The following is a 26,438-nucleotide window of genomic DNA, read 5'->3' on the forward strand; positions in this document are numbered from 1 at the left end:
GGGGTATGTTGATTCGTGCATTGATAATTTTTACAATGAAGTGACTGGAATTAAAACCACATAAAATATTTTACCCCCGGTTGTTTACAAACGTCTGTTTCACCCCGATAGATTTTTCCATAATATTTCGGGAGACGTCAACGATGTCAGTAAACAATCAGGGGAAGTGATCACCAGGACAAAATGAACGAGGAATATGGTGCTGTGGCTGTGTGGATATCGTCACCCAGTTTATACATCTCTGGATTATGATTAATCGATTGTCTATATAGCAGGAAATGTAAGAATATCCTTAATTAATTATTTCATACGCACACAGCTGGTTTTAGCTTTACTATCCAGGCAGTAACAATGGCTTTTTATGAAAGAAAGGCTAATCATTTAAATCGACTTATCATTTGAAATAATAATCTGATTCGGAAGTGACGTATAGCGACAGGTACACACTTATTGCTAAAGTTGGTCAAATACAGGACGGTGACAACAAAAGATGCTACTATTCTAAAGGTCCTTAAAAGTCCACTACATCTTCAATGTGTTAAATAGTACGGATGAAGATGGTAGGTATATCGGATTTTAATTTCATTTTTCGAAGTTGAACCAAATTTTATTTAGAGAAAAATGTGGTTCACAACATCTTTGAATTCTCACAGTGGTTTTTCCCAAGGTAATAATATGAATAAAACATAATGCAGTGGCAAAGTATCCTTTTTTTTATTTCCTCAAAATCATTATTTTTGCTGAAATTTAAGGAGCAATAACTCTAGATGTTAATTTTTTTATTTGAGGTTTTGCAAATAAGAGTGTTTTAAAAGACTAGCAGTAGCAAATTAAATTTTCATGTATACAAACAAAGGTCATGACAAAAATTATCTAATAAGATTTGCTCTCGAAATCAACATAGAAAGACCCCGTTTCAAAAATTAAATAAAATTCTCCCCGTAATATTCACAATCCTTTGTTTTTATCACTTGTTTAAGCAAAGTATTGGCAATTAATTTGTGCTCATACTCATAAGAATTATTCCCAAATCCCTCTGAACCTCTATATATCTCTTGTTTAACTATACTAATATATAATTGGCGAATTAATGATTAATTGTTTAATTGATGTAACTGGAATGATCTATTGTGATTTCTCCATCTACATTATAAGTTCACCATCGTAGCTAAGAGGTGGCCATTTGGAATTTATATTGTGAAATGCATATATTTTAGCAGTAATTTTATTTACACGCTCTTTATGCTAAAGGTTTTGTGCTTAAATATAAAGTATCAAAAAACATTGCACTGATTTGTTCAAAATTTATCAGGTGCTAAAATTTGATTGAACTTAAACAAGTGGTTTGTTATCAGTATTGTTTACAAAAAGACTTTATGGATTGTTCATGTATTCCTTTGTAGATACTTAATTGTACATGTTAAATTTTTTAACTAATTTGAAAAATTGCTTGTACAATTTTGGTAGGCGTTTTAGACAATGATATTTACCACTCCATCTAGTAAATGTATGCTTTGTTTAAACCCTTCCTCTTGAAGGTCTGAGTGGTGATTTTTTTTACTTCATCTATCTAATGTTATTATACCTTATAATTTCTGTAATTCATTAATACGAAATCAAGATCAAAGCAGAGAAAAGTAATTAATTTGATTATATTATAAAAAACCAATCGTGACCAATTAAAGACTTAAGAAATTGTCATTTCTCTAATGCTACTATGATTTGTGTGCTAAACTGTAGAATTTGATTTAGAACATTGAGGTGATGTCAGTACCATTTATTTGCCTATTTTCAGGAGAAAATGTTGAGAGTAAATCTCTGTAGACTGTTGAAGAGGAAGAATTACATCTGGTAGTTTTTACTGGGCTCAGGATGCAGCATCCAAACACCAAGAAACACCTAGCTAGTCTGCGTCAAGGATGGGTGAAGGAAAAGGACAAAACACTACCAAATAAACTCACAGATGCCGTATCGGATCAAAAGTGAGTAAACTTACACTGAGAAGTACCTTCAAATATTTGGTAATATCTGTTACATTAAAATGAAATTTGACAACCTAATGGTTTTGGATAAGAAAATTTTGAAGTGAAAGTTCTGTTGCTCATTTACCAGTATTTACACACAAAAAATGCATTGGAGTTGACAAAAAGATGAGAATGATTGTGAATGTGAAGAACAAACAAAACAATCAACATATGAGAGACATTGCACAAAAAATGTTTACTTGCATGAAACACTTCATCATTATTTTTTTTTTTTTTTTTTTTTATCTTGGCCTGAAGTTAATGGTGAATGTACAGATTTTTGTTTTTAGAGGATCTACTTAATTTCACCTTCCAAATATCCATTTTCTTCTTTTGGCTTTAAGCCAATTCAATAATCCCCACTGGAAGTATGAATTAGCTGATAAATATGAAAATAGAATGTTTGGTAGCGTGGGTTTGAGGGGAAAAACTGACCAATCACAGATTGATACACTCCTTTGAAGATTATAAAGGAGCGACACCAAACTTCAAAGCCAGTACCGGTATGTGACCTCAAGACTCCTTTGGTCCGTTGTTCTTAAAGCCCAGAATATGACCCAAGTATTTCAGATACCTTTGAATATTGTACATTGTCAAATTAAAATGAATACTAATCATAGATCTTAAGTGCACATGTTTAAGAAAAAAAGTTCCTGAAGGTATTAATCACTTGATTTTGTGGCTCTGGTTTTGGAAATAAATTCTGGAATGTCATGAGCTGGTAAAGGTTAGCTAAGGAAATATGGCAGAGTAGAGGGAGAAACCTATGCATATGATGAAGAACACAAAAAAGGAAGTAAAATTGAAGGTTGTTCTTTTAGGGAATCATTTGAAAAGACATGTTATGGCTGTTGGAAATCACATAATCTTATATATTGTGTACTTCCCACAAAAAACTGTGAGCAATTTTGGACAATGTGTACTGTACAGTAACCTTATTCCTTAGTCTTTACATGCTTTTAAATGGTGCTGAACTATTCTGATTTAAATGGTTGAATGACTGTTAATGTTATAGAAGTCTCGTCTCCATGTGATGAAACACATCGTTTTTCTGGTTCTTCATATTTTTGTATCTTAATGAAATTTAAACCATAACTGCATCACCCAAAAGTGGTGTACAGTGCACTGAAATTAGGTTACTGCAACATTTCTTCAATTCATATGTCTAGAAAGTGCATTTATAGCCGATCCTCATTAGATAGTGGGCTAATCGAATAACTTTCCTATTTGGTTATCATGTGTTTTTGATACATCATTCTCAAATTCAATATGTAGGTCTGCCTTGGTCCCAAGTTGCGCAAAGTCTGCATTAGATCTGGTCATAAAAACAAAATGGCAGACTGTTGGACAGATAGGGTTTTGACAATCTTCAATTTTTATTGTTATTTCAGTAAAAGTACTCTATGGATTGTTCTCTAACTTCATATATGGGTCTGGCACAGTCCCATTTTTGGACTGATCACAAAAGAAAAATGGCAGAAAAGGCAGCCATATTGGTTTTTGTCAGTCATAGTTTGTGTTCATTATATCTGGAGATGTGAAGGTGTAGGTCCCTAGTTGTATCCTTTTAATTTTGGGTCTGATCAATAAAACAAAATGGCTCTTGATTTTTAAACTGTTGAGAGAAAAAGTTGGTTGATAGACATCTTGGAATGTTCTATTTTTATGTAAATAAAAGCAAAAACAAGATCAAAAGATCAAACAAGGTCTGGAATCTCTTGTTAGGTCATCTGACCTATTGCTGTCTTGCATCGTCCGTCATCGTGCTCCGTCCGTCTTGTTTAACACCTGGGCAGATTTCAACCAAACTAGGTCTGAAACATCATTAGGGTTGGGAAATTTTTTCTTGAATTCAGAAAAATTGTTTTACTTCTATTTAGCTAGGGATCTGGGGATAGGGCCCCAAAAAGGTAGTTAGACAATATTTTGCTTCAAAATGCCACTCTTCCTTAAATGCTTGAATGGATTTCATTCAGATTTGGTCTCAAACATCAGCAGAGGTGGGTAATTAATTCTCATATTCAGAAAGTTGATATGATTCCTCGGCACTTGGAGATGGGGCTTAAAATGGGGGAAGTAAGTCAGTGTTTTCCTTCAAAATGCTACTCTTCCTTAATACTTGAATTATTTTCAACCAAATTTAGTCTGAGACAACATTGAGGGTGGGGAATCATTACTTAAATTCAGAAAGTTGATTTGACCCCTCTATAGGGCCCCAAAGGGTAGTTAGACTTTAGGCTAATACTTTGGGCTTAGGGGCGGGGCCCAAATAGATAAGTTAGACAATATTTTGCTTTGAAGGCTACTCCTTAATTCCTTGGATTTCACTCAAATCTGGTCAGGGACCATATTAGCAATATTCAGTAGCGACAATGATATCAAACATGCATGCAGTAATTCTGAGATTGTCCTGACCAAATCTTATTTATCTGTTTGGTTCAAAATACATTTTTCATTCACACCATTGAGAAAAAAAATGTTTGCAGTATTTGTAGGAGAATAAACATGATAGGTTGTCATATTTTAGCCTGGTCACAACTTTGACATGGTAGCCACAGAAGCCATTTTGTAACACGATTACACAACTGTTTTTCATGAACAAAAGCTGCCATTTATGAGTTTCTGATACTTTCTAGGGATGTTTGAAATCTGAATTCATCAGATTCGTTAGTAGATTCTGTGGTCTGTCCATCAATCCATTAATTGTCAGATGACTGTTAAGAACCATGGCCCTCTTGTAGTTGAACTTGATCAAGTGCTACAACTAATTATAGCCTACATTTTGACATGTTAGGTGTTTAAAACCATTGCCATGGAAACGATTGGAGGCTTCTGATTGGTCAAAAATAAGATACTCTTTGATTGAATAGAGAATTGATATGAAAAGTTTAGAGGGAAGAAAAATTCACAGATACCATTTAAAGGGGGATAGAGTGATATAGTTGTCATTTGGTTGCCATGGTGACAAAATAAAGGCCTCTTGGAGGAATATTGTTGGGACAACCCCTCCAGAACTATTGTTGAATGTGGAGCACATGGATATCAGTTGGTAATCCTGGCAACATGGATTCTATGGGAGGGATGTACTCTTAATGATGAGCTTGTTAGTTGTGAGTGTTGGTACTTTGGAAAACACAATGATTTGTACTAATTTGCATAATCCAGTTTGTAGCTTTCTGTGGAAATGGATGATATTGTTAGGAAAAAGCTGTTACACTCACCATCCCCAAGAGACCAGTGGTACATTAGTGGTAAGATCCAGACTTTATTGATCACTAAATATACAGACTGAAGTTTGTGTAAACACTATCAGAATTATCTGACAAAATCTTGGATTGATGTTAGGTTGTAAGCTGATAATAAGCATACACACTGCCCTCCAAAAACACCTGAACACATTATTTTTATTTTTACTTTCTATAGTTTTCTTCCTTGAAGTTATCAGGGAGGGTCAAGCGAATGACATGCATAGAAATAATGTTTTTTTTTCACCTGGGTCATGGTGGTTTTAACAAGTTTACTTGTACTGTTGAAATATCCTGTTTGTATTGAGACTGGGCTACTTAAATACAATTGATGTGATGCAGCTGCCCCAAAGCTAATGCTGTTTGTACCTCACTTCCCATTAACCTGGCAAAACAAAAAAAAAAATCTTAATCAGCAATCACATGGTATATTACAAAAACCAGAAGGAATTTCTAAAGGTGAAGAGTGATTTAGTGCAACTAAAACGGGTTTGCAGTTTTAACACAGATATATAGTCTTCTAATGTACATTTATCAGGTGTCATGTTCATGTTGTCAGGTGTGTCATGTTGTCAAGTTTGTCATGTTGTCAGGTGTGTCATGTTGTCAGGTATGTCATGTAGTCAGATGTGTAATGTTGTCTTTTGTGTCATGTTGTCAAGTTTGTCATGTTGTCAGGTGTGTCATGTTGTCAGGTATGTCATGTAGTCAGGTGTGTAACTTCCCAGATGTGTCATGGTGTAAGGTGTGTCACGTTCCCAGGTATGGCATGGTGTCGAGTGTGTCATGAATATATAGTCAGGTATGTCATATCTTAAGATGTGTCATGTTTTCTTGTGTAGACTTGGATGTGCCCTACCCCTAATCTGGACTTAATTTCTGGGTTTCTTTGAAACAGTTACAATCCCTACCCCATAACCATATATAAAGAATTTCATTGCATCATGAGATAAACACATATGTTATGTAAGGATTGACTCTAGGAATATCATTTCTGAGTCATATTTTCGATAATACCTGAGATACCAGCCCAATAATCATATAAACTCTTACAGGGCATCAAAAGAGAAAGACAATCATGATATAAGAATTTACCTATTGGTCTTTCCCATTGAAGGGGTTCAGTTACTGAACTTTAATTTGGAATGTTTGAAATACCCATCCTATAGGCATGTGTACCATTGCTGTGCATTAAGATCCAGGTGATCAACACAGGCCATATGGGCCTCTTGTTTATTCTAGGAAAATCAGTTGTTGATGTGACACAAGTTCAATCACCTGTCAAGAAGAGGTGTTCAATCACCTGTGTTTTGTGTCAATCGAAGTGATCACTCAGACATGCTAGAGTCATTAATTAACTGACCCTAGTGGTTAAATTCCTGCATAGCAACACATATCACGTGTACTAGTTGTTCACTGCTTCATTATAATGTCACAGGATATTGTACTGCAGTGATGTCTGAATCTCACCGACTCTTTACACAAGCAGAAATAGAGGTAGGATTTTAAAGAATCTTGTCGAATGTTTGACTTTAATTGTATAGAACTGTATGAAATGAAGGTATGACAGCACTTAACAGAGAAAGCTGATCTTTGTATATATCAGAACAGGGAAAAACATTCTGGTAATTAACCATCAAGAATTGAACCCAGGTCTCTGGTGTTAAAATCCATGGCATTACCATTAATAATGAAGGAAGGAAGAATGGTCCGTCGGCTATGTGACAGAAGCCATATTTAACACTATATGTTCAAGCCACACTGTTTCTTTCACATCTATAGGTAGATAAGTGTCACCGACTTCAATGATGTTGTTTTATATATTGAGAAGTTACTTTTATTAGATGGGAGTTATTTCCAGCATTTGTCCTTTAATCATTTTTTAGTAAATCAAAACCTGGTAGTTATTGAACATTGTGATAGGGAGAAGTTAAGGTTCTAGGAACCTAAAGTAGAGTTTATATATAAGCTCTGGAAATCTAAAGAAGTGTTTATATATAGGCTCTTGGAATCAAAGTAGAGTATATATATATAGGTTCTGGGAATCTAAAGTAGAGTTTATGTATAAGTTCTGGGAATCTAAAATAGATTTATATATAGGTTCTGGGAATCTAAATAGAGTTTATATATAGGTTTTGGGAATCAAAGTAGAGTTTATATATAGGCTCTGAAAATCTAAAGTAGAGTTTAAAAGAATTCTTATAGAAAACAAAGAAATGTTCAACAGTTATGGAAATTGAGATTCAGAAATTGATGAATTACAAAAATTGAGAAGTTCAATTATTGGTTTACTGAGTTCAAAGGTTTATGAAAGGGATTACCTGCTTGCAAGGTTAAAAGTTTACTGATGAGCTTACCAGTGTAGGAGGTCAAATGTTAACTCAATATGAGACAAAAAAATGTGGATGAGGTTAAAAATTGAAGCCTTGTAAAGTTAATTTGTATTGTAAAGTACATAATGTACATCATCTAGCTTATCTTTGCATTTCTTTAGATGATTATAAGAAACCATGCTACAATATCTTTTTGATTCAGTTGTTAAAAGCATCTTTGCAAGTAAAACAGAAAAAACTCATTGTGATGAAAAATTCAATATTTCTGGAAATGATTTCAAGCATTGCTTCAAATTTTTCATTCTTGTCATAAAGTTTACTTTCAACACTAATTTTTCCAAATGTCATTTTTGACATATCAGATGTTTTCTTTTAATCTTCTCAGTATCAAAAATAACCTGTAAGAATAACATGAGTACACAATTACACAGGTTTTTATGGCTATCAGAACTTCTGTAACAATAATTTCCTTAATGTTGAGTTTAACATTTTCATCTAAATGAGTCAAGGGTACTTGTGATGAACCTGTAGCATGCTGGGATAAAGGGCTACCAAGTTTGTTCGTATGAATGACCTTGGCCTACTTGCAAGGACATAGGTATCAAATATGTTAAAATCTTTCAAAGAAATTCTTTTCAATGACCTGAAAAGCAAGGGTGCTTATAATTGACTTATAAAATTTTTGTATGAAGGGCTAGTAATATCCTTGACCTACTTTCATGGTCAGAGGGATTAAATATGTTAAAATCTGGAAAAATGGTTTATCCTTAATAACCAAAAGGTCAAAGGTACTGATATAAGTGTGTATCATGCAGGGATAAAGGACTACCAAATTTATTGAAATTAATTATCTTGACCCACTTTCAAGGTCACAGTGGTCAAATATTATATATTCTTCAATGACTTCTTCTCAATAACTTAAATATTCAGGCACTGATATGGAGCTGCTTGTAGTATACTTAGATGAATGGCTACAAATTTTGTTGAAATAAATAATCTCGACCCTATTTCAGGGTCTGAGGGGTTAAATGCATGTATGTTAAAATCTTGAGAGGAAGGGCTACCAAATTTGCTGAAATGAAAGATCTTGTCCCACTTTCAAGGTCATAGTGGTCAAATATATTAGAATTTGAAATGGTTTTTTCTCACTAACCAAAAGGCCCAGGGCACTGATATTTGGCCTATGATAGCATATTGGGAAGAAAGTTACCAAGTTTGTTTAAATTAATTACCTTGACTCATTCTCAAGGTCATAGAGTCAAATGTGTAAGGAAATTTAAACATTTATTTTATAATCAATAGACCACAAGGTATGGTATTAGAAATGAACCTGAAGTTTGCAAGAGTTTACATAAGTTTGCAAGAGTTTACTTAACAAACCAACTATTATTTCTTCTTAATTTGCAGAATAGGTGAGCGATTCGTGCCCAATGTGCCCCTTGTTTAACACTTTATATCTGAGCTGTTATATCAGTGATTTCTGATGAATTTATTACAAATAAATCACACGTTGTATGAATGACCTTGTGTTGGAGTAATGATATTGCTGTCTGTATAAAGATTTTTATCTAATTATCTGGAGTTAAAACCATGAACTACTGTTCCAGTAGTAAACACTGAAAAAAAACCTGTGAGATATTCACAAGCTCTGCCATGTTGATCACACTGAAACACTACATTGTATACTGGTGTTGTATTTTTCAGCACAAACGTACAGATGGCAGCATACCGAGGCAATAAGAACAGTATGGATCTTGCTATAGACCCACTGATCAGCTGCCGATTATGTCTGTCCGAGTGCACCCTCCCAGAGATGTACGAACTCCATGACTGCAAGTGTTTGTATTGTGAAAAGGTAAGGAAATATTGAATTTCTATTTAAGTCTTCACATTGTAATTAAATGCTGTAATCTTGTACTTTGTTTTTATTTTAATTTTTTTTTTTTTTTCTGTTATCTAACTGTTGTTAACGTCAATCTAGGGTTTAATCAAAAGTTAATGGTCTTGATCAACCTGATAGCGTTTATCAACATTTCAAAATAATTGTCTTTTAAGATTTCAAAGTTTTGGTTCTGGTGTTGACTTTCTGAGGTCATCACTGGTAATGGTCCCGCTTTATAAAAGGGAAGGCTCAAAAATCTTGTCTAGACTATCATTTGTTTGATAATGTGGTCGACATGTGAAGGAAGTCTAGATCATGTAATACTAACAAAGAGCGTATATTGATTATCTTTGATGATGTATATATTACGTTAGCCAGGTAAAAAGGACTACTAATAGGTAGACACAGACATGGACATAGGCTAAAGGCTAAATATTTGAACATATGATTGCAATTAATGTATATTGTACATTACACAAGTGATAAGCTAGTGAATGGTGGGGCTATTCATGATGACTCAATATCAGGCCTGTTGATGCTGGTACATCACTCCACATTCTGTCCCTAATACCAAGCATAAAACACCTGTCTCCTCATCAAGGACCCACATCTGTTTTCAGACCTCAGTAACATTAGATAGAATGACTCCAGCAACATGATTAGAGAAACAATCAGTCGGAGTTGTTAGTCATATTACATTGTCTGTACAATATTACTTTGCTTAATAAGTTACATGTAGTTTGATTGTGCTGTGTCCTCAGAATACCTGTGGTTATCTATAGTGACAACATACAGGCTCATAGACAATATTGTAAAAAAATTTAACATTGTATGAAAATATCCATGTGACATCAACGTGTTATATGATAGGTGACCTGTTGTCGTTTGTTCAATGCCATGCATTGTCCATTATAAACATTATAAAATTTTTGACTCTTTCTAGAAAACTCCTAAATTAAATTTCGATAAAATTTTGCATGATCCTTCCATAGCCAAAGGTGAATTAAAATTGTGGTGCTTTACAGAAATTATGAATTTTAAGACCCTAGGGTTTTGAAATTCCCTTGGAGGGGGCACAATATATGATGTTTTATATTAAAGACTTACAATTTGTTTGATTTCCATTTGAAATAATTTAAATGTGATTAGAATTATTCATATAGGATGACAGGTTGATGGTAAGCACATTTTGATTCTTGCTGACCCCTTAGGGGTGATGGGCGGGGCCAAATGGGATCAGATTGAAATAAATTACATAAATCTGTTCTCAATTCCAAGCATAGTCTTCATGGATGGAACGGCCTGAAGGTGCTTTACCAAAATGCATGGTTTAAATCTGAACTGTTTGAAGTAGATCATCCCCGATAATCCAAGAGTTAGATTACTTTCACTCTCTGCATCGCTGGAACATGTTATGACAAAATCGAAGGCACAAGTAAAGTAATTTGATTGGTTCCAGGAGAAAAAACTGACCAATCACAGGCTGATATGTTTTGATGATTACAAAGGAGAGACACCCAACTTCAGAACCATTAGAATATACCTATATGTGACCTTGACCTTTGTTTGATGTATATCAAAGAATCAAGCAAGTCTTTTTGTCTTGTCCACAAGTTGTTGCACATGGAACCTTCAAATTTTGCCATGACATGCTCCAGGGATACAGAGAGCAAAAGTGATCATAACCCTTGGAGTATTGAGGATAGAAGTAGGGATGAACAAGTGGTTTTAAAACTGACATTGCTGATACTACTGTAGACTGGCCCCTGTCTCTGACATATGAAAATCAGAAATAAGATTAGGTTTTATAATTTGGGTCTCTTTGATATGCCTGATTCTAGACATTTAATTATAAACTTGGGGAAGGTAAGCTGATGTAAGAATTAAGCTGAGCATTATTTACAAAAACTCGGGAACTGGTAGCCAGTCTATTACTACTTAAATGTAAACCAGTATTCAGTGGTATCAGGTTTTGCTGTACACCTCAGCAAAGTTTACTGAGTATGTTAAAGGGATACATCATGTACAGGGCACTCGTTTTTCTGTCTTTCTGTTTGCTATCACGCGTTTAAACATTTTGTCCTGATTTGGTGTGATATTTACTCTGATAGTTTCCATTAATATAAACAGTAATCACTTTATCTGTTATTGTTATTTATAAATAAATCGACAAACCCTTCTTGTATCAGTTTTGCGTACCAGATAATCCTGACATGCAATGATGGCAGTGTCACAGAATCTTTGATTTTTTTCCATGAAAAAAAAATTCAAAAATTCTACAGCTATGTAATGTGCACCCCAACCCCCTCCCCAAATTTATTTGGACATTTATATTATCAAAAATAAACTGCACACATTATATGGGGTTTTATGGTACTCTTCTATTATGTCTGGTACCAAGTGGTAGATTGTCATATATCTATACATAGAATTATTTATTGAATATCAACCACATTTTTGTGTATTTCATTCCAACAAGATTATTGCATGAATTACTGAGATTTGTACAATCTCACATCAAAAATAAATTGATATTTCCATACGATGGAAGCCACTGTATTGATCTGTATATATAGGTAGTATGCATAACTGGTGTAAATATCCTTTATCAGTGTACAGAGTTAGAGGTGAAAGTCCTGTTCTAGTTGACACAGATGACTGACCTTTTATTGATCAATAAAACAACAATGAATTGACTCCTTGTAAGCTTTTTTGTTTCCCCTGTAACTCTATTCTGTAATCAGTGTTTATGGCAGATTAAACTGTTTGTATATAACCAGTCCCCATACCACTGCCTTTCCCTATATTGTATAGTAGGGTGATTATTGAAATCTGATTTCTGACTCTTTAATACTTCATTCAAGTTTATGATATAGACATTTAAAAAATCACCTGTATTAGCAAATTACATTTTTGTTACAGTAAATATGGTTGATAAATAAATATTGAATGTGTCATTTCAGTATGATTTATACACAGTGTTATAACTGTTTGTATGACCCATAATAATCAGTCAGGCCTTTATAGGTAAACATTGTTCTCATGACCCAGGTTAATTTATCTGTCTTTTACAGGTAAACATTGTTCTCATGTCCCAGTTTGATTAATCTGTCTTTTATAGGTAAACATTGTTCTCATGTCCCAGTTTGATTAATCTGTCTTTGATAGGTAAACATTGTTCTCATGACCCAGGTTAATTTATCTGTCATTTATAGGTAAATGTTTTCATGTCCCAGGTTAATTTATCTGTCATTTACAGGTAAACATTGTTCTCATGACCCAGGTTAATTTATCTGTCCTTTATAGGTAAACGTTGTTTTCATGTCCCAGGTTAATTTATCTGTCATTTACAGGTAAACATTGTTCTCATGACCCAGGTTAATTTATCTGTCATTTATAGGTAAATGTTTTCATGTCCCAGGTTAATTTATCTGTCATTTATAGGTAAACATTGTTCTCATGACCCAGGTTAATTTATCTGTCATTTATAGGTAAATGTTTTCATGTCCCAGGTTAATTTATCTGTCATTTATAGGTAAACATTGTTCTCATGACCCAGGTTAATTTATCTGTTCTTTATAGGTAAACATTGTTCTCATGACCCAGGTTAATTTATCTGTTCTTTATAGGTAAACATTGTTCTCATGACCCAGGTTAATTTATCTGTCATTTACAGGTAAACATTGTTCTCGTGTCCCAGGTTAATTTATCTGTCCTTTATAGGTAAACATTGTCCTCGTGTCCCAGGTTAACCTATTTGTCCTTTATAGGTAGACATTGTTGTGCTGATGTGCAAGGTTAATTAATTTGTCCTTTATATTATATGCAAACATTATTCTGGATGTATTTTCAGCTCTTTTTTTTTTTTTTTTTACAATATCTTTAGTTGCCATGATTTAATCTTTTCAAAGTACTTGCTTGGTATTGCTTTTCAAGTCTAGGACATGATTTTTTAGCTCACTTTGCCCAAAAAACATAGAATACCAGTCGAGCAATACAGGCCAACTGAGTCTCTTGTGCATACATTTAAGGAGTCAGTGCATTATGTTCCAGTAATAACCTGTTTCCAGTTATCCGTTTCAGAGAAATCTTGTTCTTGTGTAGAGATCCTAGATGACTGAACATGATTACATGTCTGTACATTTGATATCTCACTAACCATTTGAGTATCAATATGATTTTCAGCCTTTTTTCATTCAGGATGACATATTATCCGATGTTATAGGTCAGGAAGATATCAACACTCAACATATTGATGTTCTTGTTTCCTTGTCAACACTCAGCGTGTTCTCAGAATTGGTTTTAATATATTTCTCATATATAATTCATCTCATTTAAAATTTGTAATAAACAGATAAATTACAAACAATGAAATTAAGTTTTAAATTATATTCTGCAGTGTATGAAACAGTATTTGCAAGTGATGATAGTGGAAGGCAATATCATGGCTATCACCTGTCCCGATGCTTCTTGTAAAAAACAGGGACGCCTCGAGGCTTCGGAGGTATGTGTAACTTTTTCAAAAGTGACAAGGGTGGCCAGTTTGGAAAACAATAATGCCCTGCACCTGTTTTGAGGTTGGAGGATTTCAGGGAATGCCTCAAATCATTTTGTATGCAGTTTATTTCTATCATCAGATAAAAATGTCTTTTACTCAATGCTCACTACTACATGGATGTCTTTAAAAAAACTTGGGAATTTTTTATGAACTTTAATATGAAATAATTTTTTTTCACTAAATAAGCAATTTTTTATGCTTTTGACAGTGAACAATATAATATTTCATATTTCAATGATCTGGCTGTTTAGGTCATCTGACCCAAAGGGTCAAGATGACCTATAGCCATCGTGCTTCGTCCGTCGTCGTCCGCCGTCCGCCGTGCGTAAACTTTTCATTCAAACAACTTCTTCTCAAATACTAGAAGGTCTAGGGGGCTAATACTTGGCACAGAGGATACTGGCATGGAGCTCTATCAAGTTTGTTCAAATGAATGACCTTGACCCACTTTAAAGGTCACAGGGGTCAAATATGTTAAAATCTTTAAACAACTTCTTCTCATTAACCAAAAGGCTCAGAGTGTAGATATTGGGCCTGTGACATGCTGGGATGAAGTGCTACTAAGTTTGTTCAAGTGAATGACCTTGACCCACGTTTAAGGTCACAGGGGCCAAATATGTTAAAATCTTTAAACGACTTCTCCTCAATAACCAAAAGGCTCAGATTGCTGATATTGTGCCTGTGGCATGCTGGGATGAAGGGCAATCAATTTTGTTCAAATGAAAGACCTTGAACAACTTTCAAGGTCACAGGGGTCAAATATGTTAAAATCTTTAAATAACTTCTTCTCAAATACTAGAAGGCCTAGGGTGCTTATACTTGGCCCATGGCATGCTGGCATGGAGCCCTACAAAGTTTGTTCAAATGAATGACCTTAGCCCACTTTCAAGGTCACAGGGGTTAAATATGTTAAAATATACAAAGGACTTCATCTCAATAAGCAAAAGTCTATGAGTGCCGATATTGGGTCTGTAGCATGCTGGGAGGAAAGGCTACCAAGTTTATTCAAATGAATGACCTCGACCCACTTTCAAGGTCACAGGGGTCAAATATGTTAAAATATACAAACGATTTCTTCTCAAGAAGCAAAAGTCCATGAGTGCTGATATTGGGCCTGTAAGATGCTTGGAGGAGAGGCTACCAAGTTTGTTCAAATGAATGACCTCAACCCACTTTCTAGGTTTGGCTTGCTTTTTGTCAGATGACCGTTAAGGCCCATGGGCCTCTTGTTTTTAATTATTTCTGAAATGATTGACTTTTCCATTTGATGTATCTGTAACTTCATTTTCATACGGAGTAAACATGAGCTTTTATCTAGGAATATATCTACCTACTGAGTACACATGTCCCCATCAATTGATCTGTGTTTACATTTTGCTTTCAGATCGCAAATTTAGTGGAAGCCAAACTGTTCGATCGCTATAAGCGATTGCGATACCAGAGAGGTAGGACAGCCATATTGATCCCAGTCTTGTGTCAATAAAAGTTATAGATTCCCATACACACAAAAAGGCATATAGCTTAACATTTCAAATATAGATTATTCTGAACAATTGTTAAAAATGTTTTTTCATTGAAATTTCCAGAGCTCATCTCTCATGATTCCAGCGTCAATTGACATTGACCATTGATTTTCCTGAAAATAAGTCAAAACATGTACTGTTGAATTTGGAAATAGGAATTTCGAGAAGAATGTTCTTATCATGGAATCAAAGAATGAAACTATCAGATTATGCAAAGGTTGAAAAAAATGTACTATTGTAACATCTTATTGGCGGGATTTGTTTTCTATGATTTCACGATTACTGTCTATCCACCAATTCATAAGTCTGCAAGTGTTAAAACTAAGTATATATTGACTTTCTCAGCTATATTTACCCACAAAATTAAATGTCCTTGAAATCTTTTTTTTTTTTTTTTTCAAATCACAAAACTTGAGCCCCACGATAATATATGCTCTTTCAGTACATAAAATGACAAGTATGGAATTGTTAAATTCTGATCATTATAAAGATATATTGTGTATGATATATGTACTTAGTGTGTTGATGAATGCCTAATTGTAAATATGTGCATAGAATAAAAAGCTGTTATTCGACAGCCACAATTGATATTCAAATATACCATTCTGATATTTCGTATGCAATATTTGCGTTCCACTGGAATATAATGAACAGGTTGAATTTCTCCGGAAGTTAGTTGAAATCCAATGAAATATCCATTTCCAAATGTCATTGCTTACGTGATGACCTAACAAGTCATGGTATATTGCTATTAATGAAATATAAGTCTTCAACATATATTTCTAAAGAGTTGTTAATAATTGTGCTAGCTTTATGAAATGTCAGTTCAGATAGCATGTTGATAAGCAGATCTTGTAATGTCAATTTCTGATTACTCAAAGCAGATCTTGTAATGTCAATTTCTGATTACTCAAAGGAGATCTTGTAATGTCAATTTCTGATTACTCAAAGGAGATCTTGTAATGTCAATTTCTGATTACTCAAAGGAGATCTTGTAATGTCAATTTCTGATTACTCAAAGCAGATCTTGTAATGTCAATTTCTGATTACTTAAAGCAGATCTTGTAATGTCAATTTCTGATTATTAAAGCAGATCTTGTAATGTCAATTTCTGATTACTCAAAGGAGATCTTGTAATGTCAATTTCTGATTACTCAAAGGAGATCTTGTAATGTCAATTTCTGATTACTCAAAGCAGATCTTGTAATGTCAATTTCTGATTATTAAAGCAGATCTTGTAATGTCAATTTCTGATTACTCAAAGGAGATCTTGTAATGTCAATTTCTGATTACTCAAAGCAGATCTTGTAATGTCAATTTCTGATTACTCAAAGCAGATCTTGTAATGTCAATTTCTGATTACTCAAAGCAGATCTTGTAATGTCAATTTCTGATTACTCAAAGCAGATCTTGTAATGTCAATTTCTGATTATTAAAGCAGATCTTGTAACATCAATTTCTGATTACTTAAAACAGATCTTGTAACATCAGTTTCTGATTATTAAAGCAGATCTTGTAACATCAGTTTCTGATTATTAAAGCAGATCTTGTAACATCAGTTTCTGATTATTAAAGCAGATCTTGTAACATCAGTTTCTGATTACTTAAAACAGATCTTGTAACATCAATATTTGATTATTAAAGCAGATCTTGTAACATCAATATTTGATTATTAAAGCAGATCTTGTAACATCAATATTTGATTATTAAAGCAGATCTTGTAACATCAATATTTGATTATTAAAGCAGATCTTGTTATGTCAATTTCTGATTATTAAAGCAGATCTTGTAACATCAGTTTCTGATTACTTAAAACAGAGATCAATTTTGATTATTAAACAGATAACATCAGTTTCTGATTATTAAAGCAGATCTTGTAACATCAGTTTCTGATTATTAAAGCAGATCTTGTAACATCAATTTCTGATTATTAAAGCAGATCTTGTAACATCAGTTTCTGATTATTAAAGCAGATCTTGTAACATCAGTTTCTGATTATTAAAGCAGATCTTGTTATGTCAATTTCTGATTATTAAAGCAGATCTTGTAACATCAGTTTCTGATTATTAAAGCAGATCTTGTTATGTCAATTTCTGATTATTAAAGCAGATCTTGTTATGTCAATTTCTGATTATTAAAGCAGATCTTGTAATGTCAATTTCTGATTATTAAAGCAGATCTTGTAACATCAATATTTGATTATTAAAGCAGATCTTGTAACATCAGTTTCTGATTATTAAAGCAGATCTTGTAACATCAATATTTGATTATTAAAGCAGATCTTGTAACATCAATTTCTGATTATTAAAGCAGATCTTGTTATGTCAATTTCTGATTATTAAAGCAGATCTTGTAACATCAATTTCTGATTATTAAAGCAGATCTTGTAACATCAATATTTGATTATTAAAGCAGATCTTGTAACATCAGTTTGTGATTATTAAAGCAGATCTTGTAACATCAGTTTCTGATTATTAAAACAGATCTTGTAACATCAGTTTCTGATTATTAAAGCAGATCTTGTAACATCAGTTTCTGATTATTAAAGCAGATCTTGTAACATCAATTTCTGTAACATCAATTTCTGATTATTAAAGCAGATCTTGTAACATCAGTTTCTGATTATTAAAGCAGATCTTGTTATGTCAATTTCTGATTATTAAAGCAGATCTTGTAACATCAATATTTGATTATTAAAGCAGATCTTGTAACATCAGTTTGTGATTATTAAAGCAGATCTTGTAATGTCAATTTCTGATTATTAACGCAGATCTTGTTATGTCAATTTCTGATTATTAAAGCAGATCTTGTAACATCAGTTTGTGATTATTAAATCAGATCTTGTAACATCAGTTTCTGATTACTTAAAACAGATCTTGTAACATCAATATTTGATTATTAAAACAGATCTTGTAACATCAATATTTGATTATTAAAGCAGATCTTGTAACATCAATTTCTGATTATTAAAGCAGATCTTGTTATGTCAATTTCTGATTATTAAAGCAGATCTTGTAATGTCAATTTCTGATTATTAAAGCAGATCTTGTAACATCAGTTTCTGATTACTTAAAACAGATCTTGTAACATCAATATCTGATTATTAAAGCAGATCTTGTAACATCAATATTTGATTATTAAAGCAGATCTTGTAACATCAATATTTGATTATTAAAACAGATCTTGTAACATCAATATTTGATTATTAAAGCAGATCTTGTAATGTCAATTTCTGATTATTAAAGCAGATCTTGTAATGTCAATTTCTGATTATTAAAGCAGATCTTGTAACATCAATTTCTGATCACTGGTTGGTAAGTAGGTCTTGTAATGTTGATTTTGTTACAGAGGTTGATTTAGACCCTAACCGAACTTTCTGTCCGGAAGTTGGATGCGAAACAGTTTGTCATGTGTGCAGTACGTCAACGGGAGAAAGCTCCAAACCGATAGCTGTTGATTGTCCATCAGTAAGTTGTAACTGTACCTCAGATTTATACAAGTACCCAGTATAAGGATGGTATTAGTACCCAGAGCTGGTGGCTTCTCACACCTCTCTGACTAGGTTTTACCAAATCAACTTTTTTGGGGTGTATGAAATATCATTTGCTACCTGTTTTCACTAAAATTTTATAATTTTGTCAGACTGCTTTCTGTTATAGTATGCCTTGGATTACTGTATGTTCAGCCAAAACGTTCTGTCAATTCATTTCCGTCTTGCACTCTGTAAACATTCTTGCCAATACACTTCACACTCTGTCTGGTAATTCATGTGATGAATTTCTTCAGATGAATTTTTTTATTCTTTTTCTTATTAATGGTTGTCATGCAAGAATTTCTAATCTAAGTACCATAATCATCAACCTGAAGAAAACCTGTGACAGAAGTTAAGGAACCACAGCAGTTCTGTTCATTGCTGCTTTTGATTATAAGCATGTTCAATAAAGACAGCTACCAGCAACTTCCATGAGACAGGACCGCCTCAAAATGCCCCTGGCTGTTCACGGGTGATAGACTTAGCAAAAAGAAATAAAAAATCAAAAGATTAAGATTTTCTTGTGCGTGAAAACCTGAGAGGATATGATTGTGCATTGATGAATAACGAGGACAAATCATGTATTTATAGTCAACCCATTAATTGGTTAGTTATAATAGGTGATAACTTCACCTTACAAATATATTGTTATTAGCATTCTCACCTGACAGGTGTTCAACAAGCTTATCTCTCTCTGTATAGCACTGTTAATTAGTATGGCAGGTAGGGTCATCAGATTTGGTCAGTGAATAACTGCATTTCACTTCCTGACAAGTACATTATCTAAGATTCAATAATATCGTGGAAAATTGTTGGGATCCTTATGAGTGTGTAATGTAATATCACACCAATTATGAAGTGATATAAAGTTCTTCTGTAAAATATATTCTTATGTATTTTGTCAGGCTTAATTATTATTAGTTAGTAGGGAATCATGAATCAGTCCTTTTTAACAAGAAAAGCTTACTTAAATAATGGGGAAGTATTTTTCACCATCTACTCAGCTTGGTCCTATGATTTAGCCTGCTAGGGATCATTGCAAATATATGTTTTCACATATTTAATCAGTTTAGTCACCCCTTCTCCCACGTAAACTCAACCCTTCCGAATAAATGTTGAATTTGCAGGAACTTTTCCTTTATTCTTTTCCTCTTTTCAAATTTTGCTGTTTTCATTGCAATAGAGATTTTTCTTTACACTCAAGTTTGAGGTTATATTGTATACTGCAATGTGGATTAAAGTATTACATTGATGTGTGACTTGTTTGCTGATTTACATGCAGTGCTGTGATGTTATTATTTTGAAATTTAGAATACTGTTCTACTTGCAGTGTGGGCTGAAGTTTTGCTCCATCTGTAAGTCTGGATGGCACACAACAAAGACCTGTGATGAGATGATGCTGAGTGGGAGACTAGAGGATGCTGGGTAGGTTTTCACTAAATGGGTGACTGGAGGTACTGGGTAGGTTCTCTGAGAGGGAGACTAGAGGATGCTGGGTAGGTTTTCACTGAGTGAGTGACTAGAGGATGCTGGGTAGGTTTTCACTGAGTGAGTGACTAGAGGATGCTTGGTAGGTTTTCACTGAGTGAGTGACTAGAGGATGCTTGGTAGGTGTTTTTTGAGTGAGTGACGAGAGGATGCTGCGTAGGTGTTCTCTGAGTGAGTGACTAGAGGATGCTGGGTAGGTGTTATCTGAGTGAGTGACTAGAGGATGCTTGGTAGGTGTTCACTGAGTGAGTGACTAGAGGATGCTGGGTAGGTGTTCACTGAGTGAGTGACTAGAGGATGCTGGGTAGGTGTTCTCTGAGTGAGTGACTAGAGGATGCTGGGTAGGTGTTCACTGAGTGAGTGACTAGAGGATGCTGGGTAGGTGTTATCTGAGTGAGTGACTAGAGGATGCTGGGTAGATTTCCGAGTGAGTGACTAGAGGATGCTGGGTAGATTTCCGAGTGAGTGACTAGAGGATGCTGGGTAGATTTCCGAGAGAGTGAGTAGAGGCAAAATATCAATATATTTTATATGTATGAAATACAAAGGTTACAAAGGTAATGTATTGACACATTCTGCATTTAGTAGGTGGTAAATTGTAAAGCCAGTGTCTTAGTTTTGCTAATTTTGCCAAGATTGTATGGCAAATGTTACAAGGCAAATTTTAATTTAGAAAGAATGATATATTTTTAGTTCCTGTATTGCTGTGGTACATACACATAAGTTACACAGAATGCTCTGATAAACCATTAACTAGCCTGTATATGTTGTGGTATATACACATAAGTTACACAGAATGCTCTGATAAACCATTAACTAGCCTGTATTGCTGTGGTACATACACATAAGTTACACAGAATGCTCTGATAAACCATTAACTAGCCTGTATATGTTGTGGTATATACACATAAGTTACACAGAATGCTCTGATAAACCATTAACTAGCCTGTATATGTTGTGGTACATACACATAAGTTACACAGAATGCTCTGATAAACCATTAACTAGCCTGTATGTGTTGTGGTATATACACATAAGTTACACAGAATGCTCTGATAAACCATTAACTAGCCTGTATGTGTTGTGGTATATACACATAAGTTACACAGAATTCTCCGATAAACCATGAACTAGCCTGTATATGTTGTGGTACATACACATAAGTTACACAGAATTCTCTCATAAACCATTAACTATTCTAAGTGATACAGTATGCTATGATAAAGTTGGGATAAGTGATGTACTTGAGTGTATGCCTATTCTTTATGTTACAGAATCCCTTACAGTAGTGCAGAGGATGCCTGCATCAAACGGTGTCCAGTGTGCCATGTACCAATAGAGAGAAATGATGGCTGTGCCCAGATGATGTGCAAGAGATGTAAACATGTGTTCTGCTGGTACTGCTTGGCGTCACTTGATGTTAGTACAACACATATCATTAAATCTTATAGGATTATACTCAACTTTTCCTTTAATTTTCAGAAAGCCTTTTTTGAACATCAAGACATAGTGTTATCAGATAGGAAATAAGAAAATAACCCAAACTGGTTCAATAAAACTTTCCAAAGGCTTTACAATGTCAAGTAACTATCAACCTGAACTTTTTCTTATCAAAGTTATTATTTACATCTTTAGTGATGTAAGTGCCTTTTGTCAGTATACTGTGACCAGTTGGGATGTCCGGCTGGAGGACTTCACTAGTATTATACTTCAGGGTGGTAGCACTATAGATGACTTCAATTGCACTTTCACAAGAAAGCTCTTATGAACATAATGTAGCCTAAATGACATGCAAGCAACAAAGACACTCGCTTCGCATAGACTATGAGGCTGTCCTTAAATGACCCTGGCAATTGATAAGACATCAAGCAGTGTAAACTGAACCTTGAATACTAGTGTTCAAACAAAATTACCATATACCAACATAACACATGTATCTCTAAAGAGAGGTTATATGAAATAACTATAAAAATCTTAATATCTGGTTATATGTAGGTAATAGCTTTATACAGATGTCACATGATTATATAAAGGTCATATGCTACATACAGCCCATATATATATATATATATAGAGGTCATATGTATAGAGGTAAGGTTATATAAAGAGGTTATTTTCGCTGTATAGAGCTCACATGTGAGATGTTTATGAAGATGTTATATTATTTAGAGGGCATGTTTCTTTAGATTTCATGTTTATATTGAGATTATATTATATAGAGGTCATATGTATTGAGGTCATGTCATATAAAGAGGTTAATCAGTTTGCTGTGTAGAGGTCAGATGTTTAAAAAGAAGTCATATATAGGTATAAAGAGGTCAGATGTTTATAAGATGTCATGTTAGTTAGAGGACATTTTTCTGTAGATATCGTATGTTTCTGTAGATGTCATATGTTTCTGTAGATGTCGTATGTTACTGTAGATATCGTATGTTACTGTAGATGTCATATGTTTCTGTAGATGTTGTATGTTACTGTAGTGTCATATGTTACTCTAGAAGTCATATGTTTCTTTAGATGGCATATGTACAGAGGTCACAAATCTACTACTTACGGAGAATTATCTAGAGGTTATATGTATCTTCCACAGTACTATATACATAAGAACTTCTATTTTTAGGATGATTTTCTGCTGAGACACTATGATAAAGGTCCTTGTAAGAACAAGTTAGGACACTCCAGGGCCTCTGTTATCTGGCACAGGACACAGGTGAGTTATCCTAAAACTGAGCAATCCTATTAATATACTGTTCACTTCCAAGACAAAACTATAACATTCAGATGTATATATCAAGTTACTATTTAGGATATGCCTGCACGTGTAGTTATGTTCATGGTTTGATCAAAGATAGATAATTTTATCATAAAATGATTGTAAGTTTCAAAAATGTCATTAATGAATATGATTATGTTACATTAACTAAACAAAAAGATCTGTGGAGTTATGAAAAAGAAATCTGAAGGAAAGGTCAATTTCAAACAGATCAACCATTTTTGCTTTATGGTTCACTTCAGAGATGTTAGCTGTTGATTTATTCTTTTGCAGGTGGTAGGAATTTTTGCTGGATTTGGAGTCCTGCTACTGGTTGCCTCCCCTTTTCTGCTGTTGGCAGCCCCTTGCATCCTCTGTTGCAAGTGTAAGATCTGTAAATGCTGTGAAGATGATGATGAACCTCAGCCACCATTATGACATTCCAACAGGACATTACCATGGTAACCCAAGATGTTGATGGCTGATGCTCAAAAAGAAATCCAAAGAATTGTATTTATTAATGAGTTACAGTCTGTGACGCGTCTGCTTTGTGATAGAAGGTAGAGGCCAGAGGACATTATGTGATATAAAGACGACTGATGCTTTATGAATATGTGCAATTTACATATTCAAGCATTTTCTACATATATTATTTTTCCAAACTGAATATGTATGATTATATGTTTGTATAAACTGATATATCTTTGCTGCTTTTAATTTTACCTTTTATGTGTTCTATTCATAAACGATCTGTGTCATGAATATTTATTAGTGTGTCTAATTATAGCACAAATCTTTATCCTGAGTGATGTAATCACATGCATGCTAATTATAACTACTCATCCAGATCTTTTACTGAAGATTCTGACAAGAATATTTATCCTTAAATTCACTTCTTTTTTTTTCTGATTGCTGAATGTGTAATCTCCATATGATATTTGTACCAGTTTGCACATATCTTATTTTAATTGTTAACATGAAAATATAGGGTTGACAACACAGATTTGGAGAAAAGTTATTTGTAAATAATTCTATTTAAGTCATGGCTTAAGTTTTCTGTTTAGTTTAGTTATTTTTGTTTGCACAAAGTTATTTTCATTTTTTAAATGGAATATTTATTGTTATTGTTCATTTTAATGTATGTTTTTTTTTTTAAATGTATGTATGGTTTTAGTGCTTATTCAAAGAGTCTTTCTGTTAGAAAGTTCTCATTTCAATAGTCACAAACTGAACCAAAGATTACTGTGATAACCCTCAAACAAAATATTAAATTAAAACCATGCTCTAGATTAATATCAAAACTGATTCTCGAATGGCATTCTTTTAAACTTTATCAATTAAACACCATTTATTTTTGTAATTTAGGGAAATTCTGATATTTATGAAACACAATCAGTGTTTTTGATGTAGAATAACAAAGACTTGAAATTAAGAGACCATCACATTTACAAAACAGCATTAATTTTATAGAAATGGTAGTAAGTAATTGTGTTTGTCTATTTTAGCTTTTCTGGTTTATGAAATTGTTTTATTTATGTGTTGTGTTATGCAACTAATTGTGCTTTTAATAAAAATAATATTGAAGTATCAAGCTCATGACAAACATATTCTTTTTTTTCACTTTTTTTATTTATACTGCCATTGTATTATTTCATGATTTTCAAAAGAAATATTATGCTTGGAATATTTTTTTAAGTAAAATATTAAATAGTATGCTCCTGACATATACAGTTATCCATGTGAAGACAACAGATGAGTCGTATATCAAACACACGCTCTTCTGTCGCCCCATACAGTGTGACAGTTTGTAGAAACACCTTATTTAGCAAAACTCACAAAAACGGATGAGATTTACTTCCCTTGCCTAATAAGTTATTGTGCTGTATACCCATGTACAATAAATTGCAGTATTAATATATTAAACATTATTAACATATTGACTATTTTGAATAAATTAACAATTATATGAAGTATTCTATAATACATAAAAAATATCTTGATATTGAAAATTATTTCCTATACAACACTAAACTGTTGGTTAGATAGGAATGTGTACTTGACATTTTTCATGTTATGGTATGTATCATAATTATATTTGGAATTGTAAAAGGAACAATAAGTTAGAACATTCCAGTTTGAAACCGTATATATTTTATTTCATAGATTGAAAATTTTAAAGCTGAAGTTTACAAAGTTGTTTTTTTTTTACTATAATAATTGTTCATAAGCTTTAGATTGGTCAACAGACATTATTTCATACAAGTGGTATCAGTTTTGTTTCCTGAATGTAAAGGTCATTGATAAACCTAATTCTACAGTAATGTTAGAAAGTGTGTTTTATTCATCATAGGTCAATATGATCTTTGTGTCTAGCTTCATTGACTCTTTCAGTAGATAAGATGTCCATATTATCCATAAATTACCATTATAATACAGTGTACTTTGCTATGATATTGTATATGGACAAGTGGTGATATATTTTGTATCGGTTAAATTTTTTGTGATATTTTGCCTGTCTCAGAGAGTGCTTTCAAACTAGTCAAAGTAGCCATTAGGTTTTGGATTGTTACGTGTATTGTATTAATTATGTTGTCAACACCAAAATCAGCTTGTAATGTTTACTATACAAAACTTAATCCAGACTGTGATTAGATTGTTAATTCATCCGTGGCTTCACACAATACTACAGCATTGGGTATGTATTGGTCATTTTACCATGAATTCTTTCTTTTTGTTTCTGTCGGTTAATCTATCAAAATCAAAACAGTAACTATACCCCCAAATAGATAAGGATTGGTATCTTTCATCAATTTGTTTGTCTGATAACCCAATATACACATATTCACACCTTAGTATTACCCAACCAAGGGTCTACACCTTATTAGCTATTGGTGGTCATTGGTCAAAGTTAAAGGTCAACCTTGATCATTTTGAAATAAAAGGATTGTGTACAACATATCTAATGAACCATTTGACAGATTTAATTTTATTTAATTGCAACATAGCTTCAACTACCATGATCTATAACTGATAAAATTTTAGAAGTAATGGGTCAAGATCAAAGGTCAAAGGTCACCCTTGACAATTTTTTGAGATAGAAA

General features: G+C 33.4%; 1 protein-coding gene across 1 annotated transcript; it reads left to right on the top strand.

Annotated features, from left to right (window-relative positions):
- Positions 1-183: 183 nt before the first annotated feature.
- LOC132552190 (probable E3 ubiquitin-protein ligase RNF144A) lies at positions 184-24,415 on the top strand. Its single transcript, XM_060216338.1, has 10 exons — positions 184-280; positions 1,796-1,982; positions 9,307-9,457; positions 13,884-13,988; positions 15,427-15,487; positions 18,914-19,032; positions 20,428-20,522; positions 21,860-22,004; positions 23,206-23,295; positions 23,632-24,415. Exons 2-10 carry the CDS (start codon positions 1,873-1,875, stop codon positions 23,773-23,775), a joined length of 1,020 nt encoding a protein of 339 aa, XP_060072321.1. The 5' UTR covers positions 184-280; positions 1,796-1,872; the 3' UTR covers positions 23,776-24,415.
- The last annotated feature ends 2,023 nt before the right edge of the window (positions 24,416-26,438 follow it).

The sequence above is a fragment of the Ylistrum balloti genome, unplaced genomic scaffold, assembly GCF_031769215.1.
Source record: "Ylistrum balloti isolate Yb309-2 unplaced genomic scaffold, AGI_CSIRO_Ybal_v1 Utg370240, whole genome shotgun sequence".
NCBI classification, from domain to species: domain Eukaryota; kingdom Metazoa; phylum Mollusca; class Bivalvia; order Pectinida; family Pectinidae; genus Ylistrum; species Ylistrum balloti.